Raw genomic sequence first — 17,768 nt, 5'->3', positions numbered from 1 at the left:
ATGTAACCCCACCCTCCCTTTTTATTCTCCATTTAACGCCATCTGATACACTTTTTCATTGTTTCTGTTACTGTATCTGTCCCCCACTAGAAGGTAAGCTTCTTGAGGGCTAGAGCTTTGTTCCCTGTGGTATGGGCCTGGCCCAGATTAGGTATTCAGTAGATATTTACTGAATGAATAGATGGAAATTGTGTGACTAGAGTTCATTGATACTTATATAGCATAGTATTTTACAGCTTGTAAGTGATGTTCACATATATTATCTCATATATTATCAAACTGATCAGTTTTTTCACTTTTTGTCAATCAGACTAAATCCAATTCTAATTATATGCTATTTAAATAGTGTGTTGACTTCTTTGACTGTTAATATGCAAACTGATTTCCTTGGGAGATCTTAGATATGTCCTTTACAATACATCCATCTCATTTTGTTTATTAGTTATCTGGGACCTAAGTTCTGATTTGTAGAGCATTTATTTCTTTTTCACTAGTTTCATAAAGTTCCCTCCTAGGAGCTTTAATGATTCCAACTTATTGAGTCATAACTAGAATTTTTATGTTAGATAAAATGGAAGTCCTTTGAAAACAGAGGCATCTCAAATGCTTCATTTGCCCTGTTAGTGAAAGGGCCCCACAGTCATGCACAACTTCAGGGGAACCATTTGACATTGCATTCTGTGTTAAGGGTGCCCCCTGGAGTTGTGCAACACAGCAATAATGGGGAATATAAAATGTTTGGCTTGAGTTTCTCATTACTGAGTCTTCTGTTTGTATTCTTCTTGCTGTTTGAGTGGCATTTTGGGACCCCACAGGCCCTGTTTGCCTTGTGCTCACATTATTAGGTTTTTGACTACTTACTGTATGCCACTTTTTATTAGTATAGCTATGTCAGGTTGTTCCTAATTCCAGTCTACTTCATCCACCCTCTTGGCTTCCTTAGCTATTTCAATGAGTCTATTGTTCCAGTTTGCTTCATTGATATAAGTCTCATGTGATAGCAAATCAGTCCATGTTTTCATCAGGTGGTTATAGATACCCTTTGTCAGCCTAATCCTATCCTGTTGATAATTCCAAACAAAATGCAAATGTTATCTGTCATTCAACATTTGAGTATAGGGTTGTGTGAGGTTCAAAGTTGTAAATGTGGTAACCCTCCACCATTTGGGGGCTGGTTTACCAATCTAGGGAAATAAGCAAATGATAAGCTTTGATTTGGTGATCAGTGGAAGCAGGAAGGGGCAGAAATTTGATACCAATTCTAAATTGTATAGATGATTCTTTTAGTGTCTTAGTCTATCTCACAATGAAGAAATGGTCCTTATAATTTTATCTGTGTAATGTCCTGCCTTGAGCATATAGCAGGTAACAAAATACGAACAATCTAGGTTATTATTTTGTAACAATTTGCGCTTGATTCTGAATTTGAACTGATTCATAGTCCCAGAGCTCTCATTCTGAAAACAGGCCTGCTTAGATTCTAGGACCAGACTGAGAGGAGAGGCTAGGAGTTTAAGTTTCAGGACAGTCCAGTGTACTTAGACTACTGCAGGACCTCTTCCATTTGCCAAAAAGGGCTCTCTCCGAGTCCTGATTCTGACAGCAATTTATGCTTTATCTGTTCATGTGCAGTTCATCGACTATATTTAATCTATGTAGATTTAAAAGCTTTTGTTATTTAATATCTATAATTATGTATCTTATTGATTACTGTGTTTTCATTCTTTCCTTTGGAAGTTAAGAATCCATCAGTTCATGGTCAGTTTTCCCAGAATTCCTTTTCTGCTTTTAGTCTTAACTCTTCCAACACTCAAGTTAAGAAAAGGCCCTATTTGAGGATTGAATGTGGGCAGAGATTGGGCAATCGATGATGCAGGAGTACAGAATGTTTAATGAGGCTTATTGTAAAGGTTCCTAGATTGTAAGCTCTTAGAGCTATCACATCTATTTCTGAGTTTTAACTGTTATTTAAGAGATGTTTATTTTGTTCAAAGTTTTTATTCTCTGTAGCACACTATCTAATTTAACCTGTGTGGTCTATTTATTCAAACAACATAATTACATAGAACCTCGAATAGGGAATGAGATCTTGTTATTCTGTACGGGTTAATATAATACCTTGATACATCCCAGAGTATTTTGGGTGGTGTTCCGGTTTGCTAAAGCTGCTGTTATGCAAAATGCCAGAAATGGATCGGCTAAGGGGGATTTATTAGTTGACAGATGTCCATAAAGGCGTTTAAACTAAGGCTTCAACAAGAGAATGTCTTCGCTGAAGAAAGGCCCATGGTGTCCAGAACACCTCTGTTAGCTGAGAAGGCACAGGGCTGGCGTCTGCTTGTCCTTTGCTCCTGGGTTCTGGTTTCAAAATACTTTCTCCAAAACGTCTCTGGGCTTCTGTCTCCCTTAGCTTCTCTCTCTCGGCTCTTGTGAATCTTTGCTTGTTCTACCACGGCATATCTCTCTAAGCATCTGGGAGTCCTCCCTTAGCTTCTCTGGGGCAAATTCTGGGCTTCATCTCTTAACTTAGCATCTCCAAACGTCCTTCTGTCTGCATGTCCCAGTGTCTCCACCCATCTTTGTCTGTGTTGGCTATTAGCTGCTCTCCAACATGTGACTCTCAGCTTCTCTAAGCTCTTTGTTTCTGTGAGCTTTCTTAAAGTACTCCAGTGATCTAATTAAGACCCACCTGGAATGGGTGGGGTCACATCTCCATGGATAATTTAATCAAAGACCTCGCCCACAGTTGGGTGAGTCACATCTCCATGGAAACACTATAATAAAAGTTTCCACCCTAATCAAAAGACTAATAAAGTCTGCACCTACAAGATTGCATTAGGCAGAAAATAAAAGTATTTGCAAAGTTCCCTTGAGGACTGGGGGAAAATGTGGAAATATTAAACTTCCCCACCTGGGGAATTCCTGATATTCTCGCAACATTAGGGACTCCCAATTTAATAAGTCAGGCCTTGATCTTGGGGCTTACTCTTATGAAACTTATTCCTGCAAAGGAGAAGCTAAGCCTACTTATAATTATGCCTAAGAGTTACTGCCAGTGAACCTCTTTGGTTGCTCAGATGTGGCTCTCTCTCCCAGCCAACTCTGCAAATAAACTCACTGCCCTTCCCCCTATGTGAGACATGACTCCCAGGGATATAAGTCTCCCTGGCAACGTGGGACATGACTCCTAGGGATGAGCTTGGCCCTGGCATTGTGGGATTGAGAATGCCTTCTCGACCAGAAGGGGGAAAAGAAAATAAAGTTTCAGTAGCTAAAAGATTTCAAATGGAGCCAAGAGGTCATTCTGGAGGTTATTCTTATGCATTATGTTGATATTCCTTTTTAGTTTCTAGTGTGTTAGAATAGCTAGAAGGTAGTACCTGAATTTGTTGAACTATAATCAAGTAGACTTGATGATTTATAGCTTTTATCATGGGAACGTGATTGTGAAAACCTTGTGACTGACACACCGTTTTATCCATTGTATGGGCAGATAAGTAATAAAATAAAGACAAAAAAATATATATAAATTATAGGGGGAGATAAAGGATATGGGATGTCTGGGTGTTCTTTTTTATTTTTATTTTTTTCTTTGGAGTAATGAAAATGTTCTAAAATCAATTGTGGCAATGGATGCACAACTGTATGTTGATACTGTGAGCCGTTGATTGTATACTTTGGATGGATTATATGGTGTATGAATATATCTCAATAAAATTGCATTAAAAAAGGCCATATGAGAGCTCAGGTTTTAAAATTTCTGTTTTGAAAAACTGATTACATTTTCCTTTTGCTCAATCCTTTTGAAAACTCAATTTCCTACTGGACAGTTAAGTGGGGAATGTGCATTGCATGGCTTTTCTCTGAAAGTATGAGTGGAGAAGACAGATGTCATTTTTTTGCATTGTGCATGGAAAAGGTGGTTCTGAAATCAGAACTTCTCACCAGGAATTCCAGAGCTAAAAGAATATGACTTTAGGGTAGATGCAGTGGCTCTAACATTAGAGGTGAGGTGGGAATGGCTCCCCAGCAAACAGGCATTCATTAGCTAATGATATTTCATAATTTTCAGTCCAAGAAGTCTAATTCACATGAATAAGTTCTTCTAGAGTAAGGCCCTTTCCAGCCAGATCTGCTGGTGTATCAAGCTGGTATTTCAAGTATGTCCATCTGCATTTAAACGAATTGCTCCAAGACAATCTGATTATGCAGTAGTTACTTTGGTGAGAATAGCGCCTCAGTGGAATGGAAACTTCATTTTGAGTCTAATATTAGACCTTGCTTTGGAAAATTCCTTTTAAATGATCACAAGCTGGGAATAGCAAAAGAATTTAACTTTCGGCAGACAGCATTCACAAGAATTTTTAACTGCTTATGTGGGGTCCTTGGGAAAGCAGATGTGAGAGGCTCACGGACACACAAACTGAATTGACTAGACTAGAATTGGCTTGACCTGATGCAGTGTTTATATCTATTGCTGATAAGTTTCCTTCCTAGTCTAATTTGTTCAAAATATTTTCATTCTTTGAGCGTGAGCAGGCTAGGGATGAAAATTGTTCAGATGCCTAATTGTCTAAGGACCTAAACTTCTAGGCTTCCAGGCATTGTTGCCTACAAAGGGGTCTGAGGCAGCGCAGAAAGGGACAGACCACAGGATTAAGAAAAGGGCTAATAAACATACAGAACCAAAGCCAGTTTTTAAATAAGTGCTGGGAACTTGATCAGAACTGGCCTTCAGAGAATGTTTTTAGTTTGGCTGGCTATGTCTGTGTGAACTCACCCAAGTGGAAGTTTTAAGTAAACTTTATTTAAAGCCCTCACCCCCTCAAACACACTCATTCATACATATGCATGCACACTGTCATTTAAAATAATATTTGTGTTAATTTATCATGAAGTTTTCAGATCATGTCCATTTGGCTTAATTTATAGATACATTTCATGTGTCTCATATGTCTTCGATTGGGAAGAGCCGATATTGGAGATTGAGAGATAAATTTGAGAGAGATGATCTTTCTGAAATTGAAATGGATCTTGTAATCACTTAGTACATTTAGTGTACTTTTTTTTCTTTGACTAAGGAAGTAAGTTAATGGTGCCTTAGAATTGAAGGAAAATATCAATGACATAATAGTAGTTACCATATGTGAGCACCCACTGGATGCCGGGCCCTGTCTTTGATAGGTACCAGTGTTGTCTTTGATCTTTATAGCAGCCCTATGCAGTAGCAATTATTATGAGCCTAGTTTTAGAGATGAGGGGACTGAGACATAGGAAAGTCCTGTAGTTTGCTCATGGTTATACAGCTGATAAGTGACAATGCTGGAATTCAAATCCAGAACCTTCCGGCTTCAGAGCTCATGTTCTTCCTCTGACCATCTCCTAAAGGAGTGGTTCTTAAACTTTTTTGTCGTAGGCTCCTTCTTAACTCTTAAATTATTGAGGACCCTTGAGCTTTTGTTTATGTGGGTGATATTTTTTGATATTTACTGTACTTGAAATTAAAACTGAGAAATTTAAAACATTTACCTTTTAAGTCATTTTGAAAAACTCCGTTGCATGTTAACATAAATAACATTTTGATTTAAAAACTGCATTTCCCAAAGCAACAACAACAAAAATTACTCAGTGTGTCGTCATTTTGCCCTTTTGCAAATCTATTATTTTGCTTATTAGAACACAGCTGGATTTTCATACCTTCTTCTGCATTCAGTTTATTGCAGTGAACTGTTTTGGCCTCACATATATGTATTTGGAAAAGGGAGAAATATTTTAGTAATCTTTTTGAACAATATTGGATATTCTTTTTTTGAACCTACACTAAAACTCCACAGGTGGTAGTTTCTTAAAGAGTAGTTGCAGTGTAGAATCTGAAACAATACCAATGAACATTTCATATTCTGTTACATTAAAACTCATTGGTCTGAAATGTACCTATAGAAGAATTCCAAATAATAATAGATACTCCCCTTCCAAATAAGATATAGTTATCCCTTCCTCCAGGAGGTAGAACTTAATTCCCACTGCTCCCCCACCTCTGCTTTAAGGGTAAGCGAGACAATGACTCCTTTCCAAAGAACAGAGTTAGGGAGAGGGAACAATTAGTAACTATAGTGGAGAAACCTGGCAGACACTACCTTAACCCAGTGATGAAGGTGTGAACATCCTCAGTTGACGTCGTGTGGCTATCATGTACTCCCTGAGATGATGTGACTAGAAAACCCATAATCCCAGTCTAATCATGAGGAAAACATCAGACAAACCCAGATTGGGGGGCCTTCTACAGGGATGTGGACAGTATTTCCAAAAAGGAAAACACGAGGAAAGACGGAGAAACTGTCACAGATCACAGGAGACTAGGGAGCCATGACAACTAAATGCAATGTAGTACCCTGGATTGGATCCTGCAACAGAAAGAGAATTTAATGGAAAATGGTGAAATCCAAATAAAGTCTGGAGTTTACATTGATAAAGTATCAATGTCAGTTTCTTAGTTTTGACAATTGGACCATGGTAACGTCAGATGTTAAACACTGGGGAAACTGGTTGAGGGCTCTACAGGAACTCTCTGTACTGTACTATCTTTGCAACTTTTCTGTAAATCTAAAAGTATTACAAAATAAAATGTTTATTTAAAAAAATCCATTGATTGTCTTGCATTCTGAATGGATTTTGCACCCATACATGATTTTGTAACATCGTGCAATGGTCATTTGTAAAATATGGGTTCAACGAGTTATGTACATTTTGAAATGTTAACACATTTCATTGTATGATGTCAAACAAATCACGTTTGTTGATATCATCACCTGTCTCATCAGAAAAGTCTTTAACTATTGAGAAACTGTCAAGCTTTTCGGTGGTGGACACAAGTGTTCCACAATTCTGATTTTCACTTGAAGGCTCAAATTTTGTCATTGGCATCAAATGCTGTCAGTTGTTTTTATTTACGTGACAGGCTCACTTTGTTCATTTTTAGAAAATGTCTGCCAGATATCCAAGTTGAATAACCATAATTTGTCTGTTGGTCATTCTTTCAAGTAAAAATGTTGTTCAACAACAACAACAAAAGGCTAGTTCAACTCACAACTCAATCACCCAAGTGCTTTTCCTTAAGACAATTCTCAGACTTCAGAATGCAGTGTAAGTGTTGATGGTACTTACCATTCTGTCACTTAGAATATTGAGATATACTCAAGGGTGAAGATTTAATAGAATTAATAACTTTTACTGTTTCAGTAAGGACACTCCTAAGAGAAATGGACTTTTCTTTCTTTTACTGTGAGTGTGTGGTGGCGGCAGCGAATATAATGACCACTAGCACTGTCTGCTGCCGCTGCCTTGATTTGTGCTGAGACCTCAGCAGTTTTACCCACCATTGCTTTCCTACCATCAGTTCAAATACCAACACAGTGAAAAAAGCAAATAATATCTTAGTATGATCGTGAAAATAGTTTGACCTTGCTGGCCTCCTGAAAGGGTCTTGGAGATTCCTTGGGTTCTGTGGACCATACATGGAGAACTGCTCTCCTAAAGTAAAGTGGTGGTTGTTAGTAAGGTTACTAAGGAAGAGCTGATACTACTGAAGACCAAATCCATTAGGAGCCAAAGAACCGCGGTGCAGTACAATGTATGTAGAAGATAACACCTTTCTGGCTTAACTTGTCTTACTTTTCATGGCTTATGAAGCTGGCCCATTTGTTTGTGATATTTCCACATGATTTCTAAAGGCTGAAACCCAGACTTTGAAAATTTGGTATCTATGTTTGCTGCTATTTGTATGACTTCATTCAGGACATTCTGACAATTACCTCTTAAACTTTTTCTTTTCTTGAAGGTAAATCTCACCTGGCTATTGTGCAGCGGGTAAACAACGAAGGAGAAGGGGATCCATTTTATGAAGTTCTGGGAATTGTCACATTAGAAGATGTGATTGAAGAAATCATCAAATCTGAGATTCTAGATGAAACAGATTTATATAGTGAGTAGCATTGTCTGAGTGCAGTTTCCCCAAACCTTTGCTTTTTTGTCCTGTTGTGTGAGTCATCTGACATGTCTATGTACTACGCATGTAGCAGTGTGTACAACCTATTAGTGTATCCTAGTCTCTTCATCAGAGGGGAAAAAGAGGCCGATCCTGTAATGTCAAATGGCATTAAAGGCTTTCTTGGAAAACCAGGTGCATCTATCTATAATCAGGACATTGCTTACCCTGAGCAGAAAAGTTTGATGCCTACCACTTTAACTTTATTGACATGTGTAAAACAAAATTGTTCTTTGCTAAATTTTCATTTTATATAACTAGCTAAATTATTTTCAGATAAATATCTGTTTCTACTTAAGTCCCTAATTCAAGTACTTAATAGGTAAGTGGAAATTGTTGAATTGATGGGTAACAACTGTTTAAATTTCCTTGTTCCAGAACCCATGAGTCAGAGGTAGAGGGGAGTTTGTACATATAATTTTGTCTGGGTGGGGACGGGAGTAGGAGTGGTGGGGGCGCAGGGGGCCTTCTTTTTTTGGGGGTGGGGGTTAATACGTGGCTCAAGGCAGGAAGAGGTGAGTATCCACACCTCACTTGCCTAGGAATAGGCATGATCCTGGGCTGAGTGTTAAATCGGAAGTCTGTTTCATTTAAGTCATGACTGGACTGTTAGACTCTGGAGTTTAAACCTTCTTCCTCAGCCTTGCTCTTAGACTTTTTCAAGACTGTCATAGTGCCAGAGATGGCCCAAGGCTTGAGAGAGAGAGCATCTGGGATCTGTTTATCTTGTTTGGCTTGTAAAACATGTCTTGGAGGGGGAAGTGGACCATTTCATTGTCTGAGGGACTGGGGATAACACCCGCTTAGCTCAAAGCAGAGCACATTTATTCAGTCCCAATGGAACAGAATTAGCTAAACACACACTTTCCCCTGTCAGTTATACCCTTTTGACACTGGGAGAGTATTCAGAGGTCTCATAATAGGGAATATTGTTATTTGTGTGTTTACATTCTCATCCTTCCACACGTGACTGTTTAATACCAGGTCTGCCCTTGTATGTTTATATGTTTCCACAGGGATAATATTCATCATAAGAAGGTTATAACATTTAGGATGTCTTATGTTTGCACTTCAGTTCTATATAAATGTTAGTTTAACTTCTTCTGAAGCTTAATCAGACTGATTGCATATGAAAGTGTTGCCTGAATTTGGCTTACTGATATGATATGCTGAACTTGTGATTTCAGGTGTGTTTTTGAAACTCGTCTTTTTGATCTAGATAGATCAGGAATGATGACTGCCATTGCCATTAGAAAATTATTCTTAAATTTTGTATTGATTTGTACTGTCTGCTTCTCAAAAGAATTTGAGGCAGAAGTAAATTGTAAGTTGTGATCATCTTCTCCCCAGAAAAAGCCTGAGTGATCAATCAGTTTTGCCCTTGGCAGGAAATGGTAATTCAGTGACTCATGATTCTCAGGGAAAAAGCAAGTGATTGGGGTCTTGATCAAGGGGAAAAAAAAAAAACTAATTTAAAGTTGTTACTTTGTCCAGAAAAATACTCGAAAATGGTTTTACATTAGACATCATCTGGATCAGGGGTCAGCAAACTGTAGCTCATGAGCTCCCACCATCTGTTTTTGTATGGCCTGGGAGCTAGGAACAGTTTTTTACATTTTGAAATGATTGGAAAAAAAATCAAAAAAGGAAAAATATTTTGTGACACATGAAAATTGTATGAAATTCAAATTTTAGTGTCCATAAATAAAGTTTTATTGGAAAACAGCCATGCTCATTCATTTATGTGTTGTGTGTGCATGGCTGCTTTTTGTTACCACAGCAGAGCTGACCAGTTTGAATAGCTGCGACAGACTGTACGGTCCACAGAGCCTAAAATACTTACTCTCTGTCCCTTTACAGAGGAAGTTTGCCAGCCCCTGTTCTAGAGCACCTTCTTCATTTTTTCTTGACCTTGAGGATTTCTTGGTCTCGAGTAGAAATGAAGTAAACAGATACTACTATTATTAAAATATTATTCTATGAAAGGGTTTTTGTTTGTTTCTTGTAGGGGTGTTTGTTTGTTTCTCTCTTTCAGGGGAGGACAGGAGCTTCTTAAAGGCAGGGGCGCTCTCCCTTTTGTTCTCCAGTAGTGGTTGTTTTTCACTGGACTGTGAACTGAGGAGCATGAGGCCGAGTGTATGCAATGCTAGGCAATCCATTGCTCTGTGATTATAGAGGTTCTGAGAGGGTTTTGCCCAATAATGTAGTTATGAAAAGACTTCTGTAAAGATCTTCATGCAGTATGTTTATAGTTGCTACTGAGCAGGTTGTCTTTTATTACATACTTTGGATTGTGTGTGACTGTGCTGCTCTGACTGGATGAGAATTCTCTCTTCCTTCCCCTTTCCCTGTGGTGTTTCTATATAGTGTTCTCCCATTTGAAGAGATAATCTAACCTTTCAAATATATTCTGTCTCTTTCATTTGAAAAGAGTTCCTGATCTGATGGAATGCATTTCCTTATTTTTTTCTTTTCTCATTCTGCCCTCAGCTGATAACAGAACAAAAAAGAAAGTGGCCCATCGTGAAAGAAAGCAAGATTTTTCTGCCTTTAAGCAGACAGACAGTGAGATGAAGGTTAAAATATCACCACAGCTTCTCTTGGCAATGCACCGTTTCCTAGCAACAGGCAAGTGCAGCTTATCACAGTTTGAAATCTCGACAGCCTTGGAGCGTGTTTCTCACCCACCGCTGACTGTGGGGTGGGCTGGGGGTGGACACCGGGAAATGGGGTGATAAGTAATGCCACTTTTGTGTTTTGTTTTTTGTTTTGTTTTTTGTTTTTTTCTTTTTAAATTCTCTCCTCTCCTGTGTTCAGTGTCGGCATGAACCCTCTGAGACATTTACCAGGGGTGGACCAGTAACTTAAAATTGGTCTGAAAGGTAAGGATGACTGTTAGAGCCACACTGCATGTGTACCGTTGGCCAGGCCATCTACTTCCAGCTAAGCCCATGGTAGAGCCAGCTGGTGGAGTAGGCTAACAGTGCAAACCAGACACCACCTCGTTGTTTGATTGGACAGTGGAGTAATTCTCTCTCCAGCTTGCCTTGGAACAACAGTTGGAAATCAGTGGTAACACAGGTGCTATGATTTGGGAAGAAGAAAAATAGATTTTCAAAATTAAATCTTTGTCTTTTATGGTTTTGATGAAATCAGAAATTCTAAAAACTTTGATGTGGATTTCTTGATGACCTCTTCAAATCAGATTAACTTGGGCCCATTCCAGGAGGCAAGTGTTCACATTATTAAAACCACCAACCCAGCCGGCACTGACTGCTCCAGTGAGGTCAAGGTTGAATGGACTTAAGAGACTGACTAACCCTTCTCAAATTCCCACATGGCTCTCTGGGCGAAGGGTGAGTCTATTGGTCAGAGGAAGTGTGAGGAAGTCTGGAAGTGTCTAGTGACTTCTAGAACACGTCCGTGTCCAAGATGGGCAGTCAGTACCTTTCAGCTACATGCTGTATATGTAAAATATTTTGAAAAGAAGTCTAGCGGCAGCCACACGCTGGAATACTGTGTATTCTTTACAGACCAAGTTTTCAGAGACATATAAATGCCCACAATATAGTATTTATGACATGGGAAAATATTCAGAATTTAATGTGAAGTGGAGGAAAAAAAACAGGATACAGAGCTATGTGTACGTGATTATAGTTGTGTTTTTTTGTGTACACACACCCACGTACCACATCCCTAGGCGCACCTGCCTAGGTAAGGTACTGGAAAGAAATGCTCACCAAATTGCTAAGAACAGTTATCTGAGTGGTTGGTTTATAGGTAATTTTTAATTTCTTCTTTAGTTTTTTCTGTATTTTCCAAGACTTCCACAAGCTATTATCTTATTTTATTACCAAAAACTCATTGAAGCTACAGAATTTGTAATTTCATATAATATAATTAAAACCACATAATATCTCTAACTTGTTTATTTTTTTTTTCCAATTCTGATAATATGTTCCTAATTGTTTAAGAACCACAATTTAAAACTAAACGTTATCCTACTCTGCCTCTGAGATTATCATAAAGTCTAGTTTCAGCATAGCACCTGTCAAACAATAATTTTGGTTTTTGTAATTTAAATAAAATTGACGTCTTTGTAAATATTGATCAGCATTACTTCTTTTTGAAAATTAGCAAGTTGGAGTGCATGTTGAGGTGTGCACGAGCTGTGCTTCTATTTTAGATCTCTACCTTCCTTTGTCCCCAGAATTGCTCAGGATAGTTGAAGCGGGAGGATGAGAGCTGGGGCGCCTGTGTGTGTACCTGGTACTAACCCACCACTAGATGCTTCCTGACCTGGGCTTTCCGTGCTGTTGTTGGACAGTCGGACTGTTGTGCCTGTTGAAGGGCATCCTGGCAATCAAGGAGTGTGCTTCTGGTTGATTTTCATTTCTCTCGGTTAGAAAATTAGGGTATTTTTATGGGAACTGAAGTTGACAGGTTGAAAATGAAAAATTTAAAGGAAACAACTATGCGAATTCAGCATTTTCTAATTTCTCCCAGGTAATCTGCCCCCAGTGGATCACCAAACGGAAGTCTCATTAATCCATATTCTATCACTTTGATTCCAAGTATTTTTTTTTAATCTAAATGCCTCAATTACTAGTATAATTTTTTTCCATCCATTTGAAGTATAATATCAAGTTGTGTTTATATCTATAGAAGTAGAAGCATTTAGCCCATCCCAGATGTCAGAGAAGATCCTTCTAAGGCTGCTAAAGCACCCCAATGTCATCCAGGAACTGAAGTATGATGAGAAGAACAAGAAAGCCCCAGAATACTACCTCTACCAGCGAAACAAACCTGTAGACTACTTCGTTCTCATTTTGCAGGTCAGAAGAATTGTTCAACAGTTGTTCGATCTCGTTGAATATCTATTTTTCCAGTTTTTAAGCACCTTGGTGTAGGTGAATGGGTGTCAGGGTTCACATACTTAATTTCTGGGTTGCCTTATCCATGGGAGAATTTAGTCTCCCTGTTTTCCTATCTACAAAATAATTCTAATGTAAAGCAATGCATTGGTTACTTTAACTTCCAGTGCTGAGGCATTGAGTCAGATGAAGAATGGTAACTTTCGTTAATGTTTTTGAAGAATTTGGGGAAATACCTGTACTTGCCCACACGAATGAAATTTAACTGTCATGGGTTCCTCTTTATCATCTTTTCTTTCTTCCTCCCTTCATTAGGACTTTGTTTTATAAAATTCCCTTAACACCATCAAAATAATCCTTTTATTGTTGTTTTTACTCCTGGTTATTAACTATTCTGTTTTACAAGGGAACTGATCAGATAATCATAGCTTCTCAGGACAGTGATGACTGACTAATTCCTTCTCCTGGTGCAGGGGTTGATCCATTCTGAAACCTGTGGAGGGTGTTTGTGCTTGATTTGACAGGAGACCTTCAATGTATCCTAGTTTTACCTGTAGTATAGATATTCCTTTATTGAAGAATTGCTTTTACAGGAAATCTTAGTTTATTTCAATACAAGAATATTAGCTCATTAGGATTTCTCATATTTCTTGGCTGCTTCCTAATTGAAGATGTCATTATTATAAGATGTACTTAGAGCTTGGTAGGCCTAAAATTTACACGAATCTAGCAAGGCCTCAGTTACCCAAATGAATTCAGAAGTTTCTTTTATTTGAAAACAACTCTTACCAGATGTCCGGATGTCGGGAACCCTGGAAAGAGTTGTGTACATGTAGAACCCCATGTTTGGCAGCATCATGGTGCCTGGAAGCAGGACTGAGGAACTGAAGAAAAAACCTTGGATTAACTGGTTATGTGCCACCTCCGTACAGTCTTTCTTTGAAACTCCTGTTTGCAGGTTTACTCTGATTCAGTAGCTTGATTCTTTTGCTAACCTCTGCCTCACTCAACCCTGAATCATGAGTTTTCCTTTTCCTCTGGAAGCATACAACTCAAAATTCCAAGAGTGCTGTTGGGAATTTATTTTATTTACTATGGAAAGGGAACAAAACATGTTTCTTATAAAAGATGTGAAGATTCCTTAAACCTAGAGAAACTTTGAATTACATTAAGGACTGTTATTTAGGAGAACTTTGAGGATTGACATTGTGAATTTCAGTGGCCATATTAGACCCTATGTCTATTTTTATATAGTTAGCACTTAGGAAGTTGTCACTTAGTAATGCCCTGTTGGTATGTAACAAAGCCATCCCTTGCTGATGGATCTAGAAGTAAATTTTATGGAAGAGAGGTTTCATTATCCCTGTCCATTTAGAAGTAAATCTTTTAAATAAAGATATTTTGATAAGGCATTTTACATATATTTATCTGCATTTGAATACCTATTTATGTTAAATATTATATAAATGTGACAAGTTTTTTGAACTGTTGAACTGATACTTTCATGGGTTTTTTAAAAATAAATAGTGTGTGTGCTTGATTTAAAAGCCTTATGGAGGTGTTTGAACCATTGAGTTTGGTGAAAATCATGTTCTTGCAGGATAGACAATTACTTGAGGTACCTACAGTAAAACAAAATGAAATACCGTATAAGTCTTAGTCAAACTAGATAGCATAGCTATCATTATTTATAAAACATATTCCCTCCTAAAATGTCACCACCCAGCTTTGGGAAGTCAGGCCAGGCTGCTGAGCATGTTGCCTTGCATGAAAGTAACATTAAAGCAGGAGAGCCTCAGTATCAGCCTTTCCAGTCCTGTCCTCCAGAGCCCGTGAGACATCCTCTTCTGCAGACTCGACAAAAGACACGTTTCTCCAGTAATTAATGTTTGGAATACATTTCTAAATAGAAACACATCATTTTTTAGTTTCAGTCCTAGATTATATAAAACCTAATTTATTCAAAGCAAACAATTTAAGTAAACTAAATTTAAAAATATTCCATAAGTTTTTAGAACAGGATTTTTCCCTGTGTAGGGTGGAATCTCTTCTTTTGTGGGGGTGATGGGCATCTGAGACTTAACACTGCCTTCAGCAATACTTAATATCATTTCACATGCTCTTGGGAGAGGAATTTAAGTCTTCAACATCAAACCTTCTTATGGATTTTTGAGTTGTGGGGTCTTTGTGTCCCAGCATAGTAATGGATTCTCAATCTCCTGTAAAGAACAGATGGTATACCCATTTTAAAAGAAAGAAAATTGCTTAGGCTCCTAATAATGACTCTCTTTCTTAAAAAAAAATATTTTGCTACTTAAATATGGTTGAATATGAAACTTGGTATAAGCTCCTTTTGCTTGGAACTCTTATATACAACTTTAAACCAAAATAAATTTTGCAAATTAATATTAAATTCTAAATGTGTAAATGATAGTTTGGCTGATACTAAAGCACCACTCATCTCGGAACTGTGGTGGGGAGCTCTGGTGCAGGCTGTTCAGCACACCTAGGTCTCCTTGTGCCTAGCAGTGAGTGAACCTCCACCCATGTGCTTGATTGGAGCTGTATGAATGTTTATACAGTATCTCGTGCTATTATTTGGCCTCCACGGGGTGTGACTGAGTTATTTACATGTTAAGTTCCATTCTATTCCTTTCTCTTCAGTGCAGTGCTTCTCAAACTTTACTGTGCATAGGAATCACCTGTGGATCTTGTTAAAATTCAGATTCTGATTCAGTAGGTCTGGGGTGGGGGCTGAGATTCTGTGTTTCTAACAGGCTCCCAGTTGATTGAGTAGCAGGACTTAGCCATGATAATTAAAGCAGTACAAATTGGTACAAATGTGATTGTAAACACTCAAGCAAATGCTGGCACTGACATCTGGTGGCAGCACTTGGTTAGAAGATGGTCAACTAGATAGTCCAGAATACGGGTAAATTAACTTTTGACCAACAAAATTAAAAACACTCGTGAAGCAAACTTGCAGATCACGGGACTACATCTGCAGACTCAGATTGAGAACTTTTGCTAGAGTATATTTGAGTTCCAGAGTCACACACGGCCATGGACAGACATGATGTGGGGCGCTGTCATCTGTGGGGTGCTGCTTCCAGTGCTGGTGAACACAATCTGATGTTTGTGCCCCTGGCATTTAATTACTTCTTTTCAGATATCAAATCTCACCAAATATTTTGTAAGGGGATTTAAAAAGCAAAAACTGTTAAAACAAAAACGCAACTCAAGAGGGACAGGAGAGCAAGAAGCAGCTCAGTGTATGTTGTCTGAGGAATTCGTCTCCCAGAGTCTGTCGCATACATCAACCATTTGATCTTCTTTGTGCTGTTCTGGTTGTGCTTGTACCAGTTAGGGGAGCAGAGGATTTCCACTTTGAGGGCAGGTATGGCAGGGGAATATTTAATACTTGGTGTATACTTAGAAACTTTGAGAAGAGGTTATCTAATAGCTTCTTCCCAAAGGAAGGTAGGATTCTATAATGATAACTATATTCAGGAAGTCTAGTTTTGTTTGGTACAGTGAGGCTTTCTTCCTATTTACCATTTTACCAACATGAAGCCTTGGTTTCCTTTGGGAATGCCTGGAGTCTGTCATGCCCTGTCCTAATTTTATTGGTGATATTCTGGAGTACAGTAAATTTATGAATGTTTCAAAAGTAAAACTGATATGTAGTTCCTTCCTTATATGAAAAGAGTTATCTGAGAAGACACCCTAATTGATTTTGAGCCAAGTGAGCCATTTCCTCTTGGAGATGCCCCCAGTTTGTGTACTGATAGATTTATTTGAAAATGATCACTTTTGGGAGTCATTGACACACATAAACAAGTAAAAAATGTGTTTGCTGGATGTTTCTAAAACTTTCTTGCAGAAAAGCTTAACTCCTATAGAGAGGGCTATAGGGTTGGTCAGTTTTAAAAACTTTTAGAATTATAGAATCATAAAGTATCAGAGCCAAAAAGAACCTCAGGGATCCTTTAATCTATTGCACTCTTACAAATGAAGTAAAATTAATCTAGTGCACTGGTTCCTAAATGCTGATACTTAAAGTTTTCACCCGTTTGAGGCAAAATGAGAAAAATAAAGATAGTTGCAGTGAGTTTTTCATAAAGCTGTATGTAATCAGTTTAAAGACCTTTTATTCTGAAATTAGATATTTTCTGAGGTTGAAGTGTCAGATTATTTATGAAATGATGAAGACAGTAGATGTCTGGGTTTTAAAAAAATCTTCATTTTATGATATAAAAATTTCACAACCCTATATCTGTCCCTTAGTTCAGAGGGTGGAGGTATGTTTTACTAGTTCTTACAATCTGAAAGTCTGGGATCCACTGATTTAGATAGCTACCTTGGCCTGGTGTATCTAGACTAGATAGAATTCAGAAGGAAGATGCTGATCCTCCCCTGCCCGGGGTCTGGTCTGGAAGGCAGAGGGGGAGTGGGCTGGAGTTAGGGTCTGGATGGAGAAAGTTGATTCTCTCCACTGCTGTGCTTGTTTAATTACCAGACTCGTCACTACTGTGACTCTGGGGGAGTCTTCTGAGAGGCTAGGCTGTGTTGAGCTTCCAGAGCTGGAGCCATCATTCACAGATAGAACCTTTGAGCCAAGATCCCCCAACTATCTGCATGCTGGAATCACTTGTGATGTTTTAAACGTCCTAATGCCCAGGCTGCACCCCATAATTAAATTGGAATGCTTGGGGATGAGCCATAATTAAATTGGAGTGTTTGGGTATAGTGCTTTTAAAAATCCACAGATGATTCCAATGCACAGTAACATTTGGGAACCTCTGCCTTTGGGTTTACTAGGCAGAGATTCCCAGCATGAGAGCAGTAGG

At 38.3% G+C, this 17,768-nt stretch overlaps 1 protein-coding gene across 3 annotated transcripts in view; it reads left to right on the top strand.

Annotated features, from left to right (window-relative positions):
* Positions 1-17,768, top strand: part of CNNM2 (cyclin and CBS domain divalent metal cation transport mediator 2) — a 152,047-nt gene that overhangs the window by 117,417 nt on the left and 16,862 nt on the right. For 2 of the 3 annotated variants that reach the window (XM_037805073.1, XM_037805074.1), the window contains exons 2-4: positions 7,838-7,981; positions 10,535-10,672; positions 12,710-12,879. In XM_037805073.1, the coding sequence (XP_037661001.1) occupies positions 7,838-7,981; positions 10,535-10,672; positions 12,710-12,879 (452 nt within the window). Of the gene's footprint in view, positions 1-7,837; positions 7,982-10,534; positions 10,673-10,861; positions 10,927-12,709; positions 12,880-17,768 lie in introns of those variants that run through there. The other variant, XR_005211997.1, reaches the window with a different exon arrangement.

This window comes from Choloepus didactylus, chromosome 15 (assembly GCF_015220235.1).
Source record: "Choloepus didactylus isolate mChoDid1 chromosome 15, mChoDid1.pri, whole genome shotgun sequence".
Taxonomy (NCBI): Eukaryota; Metazoa; Chordata; class Mammalia; order Pilosa; family Megalonychidae; genus Choloepus; species Choloepus didactylus.
Note: the sequence above shows the minus strand (reverse complement) of the source record. Positions and strands in the feature narration are given on the sequence as shown.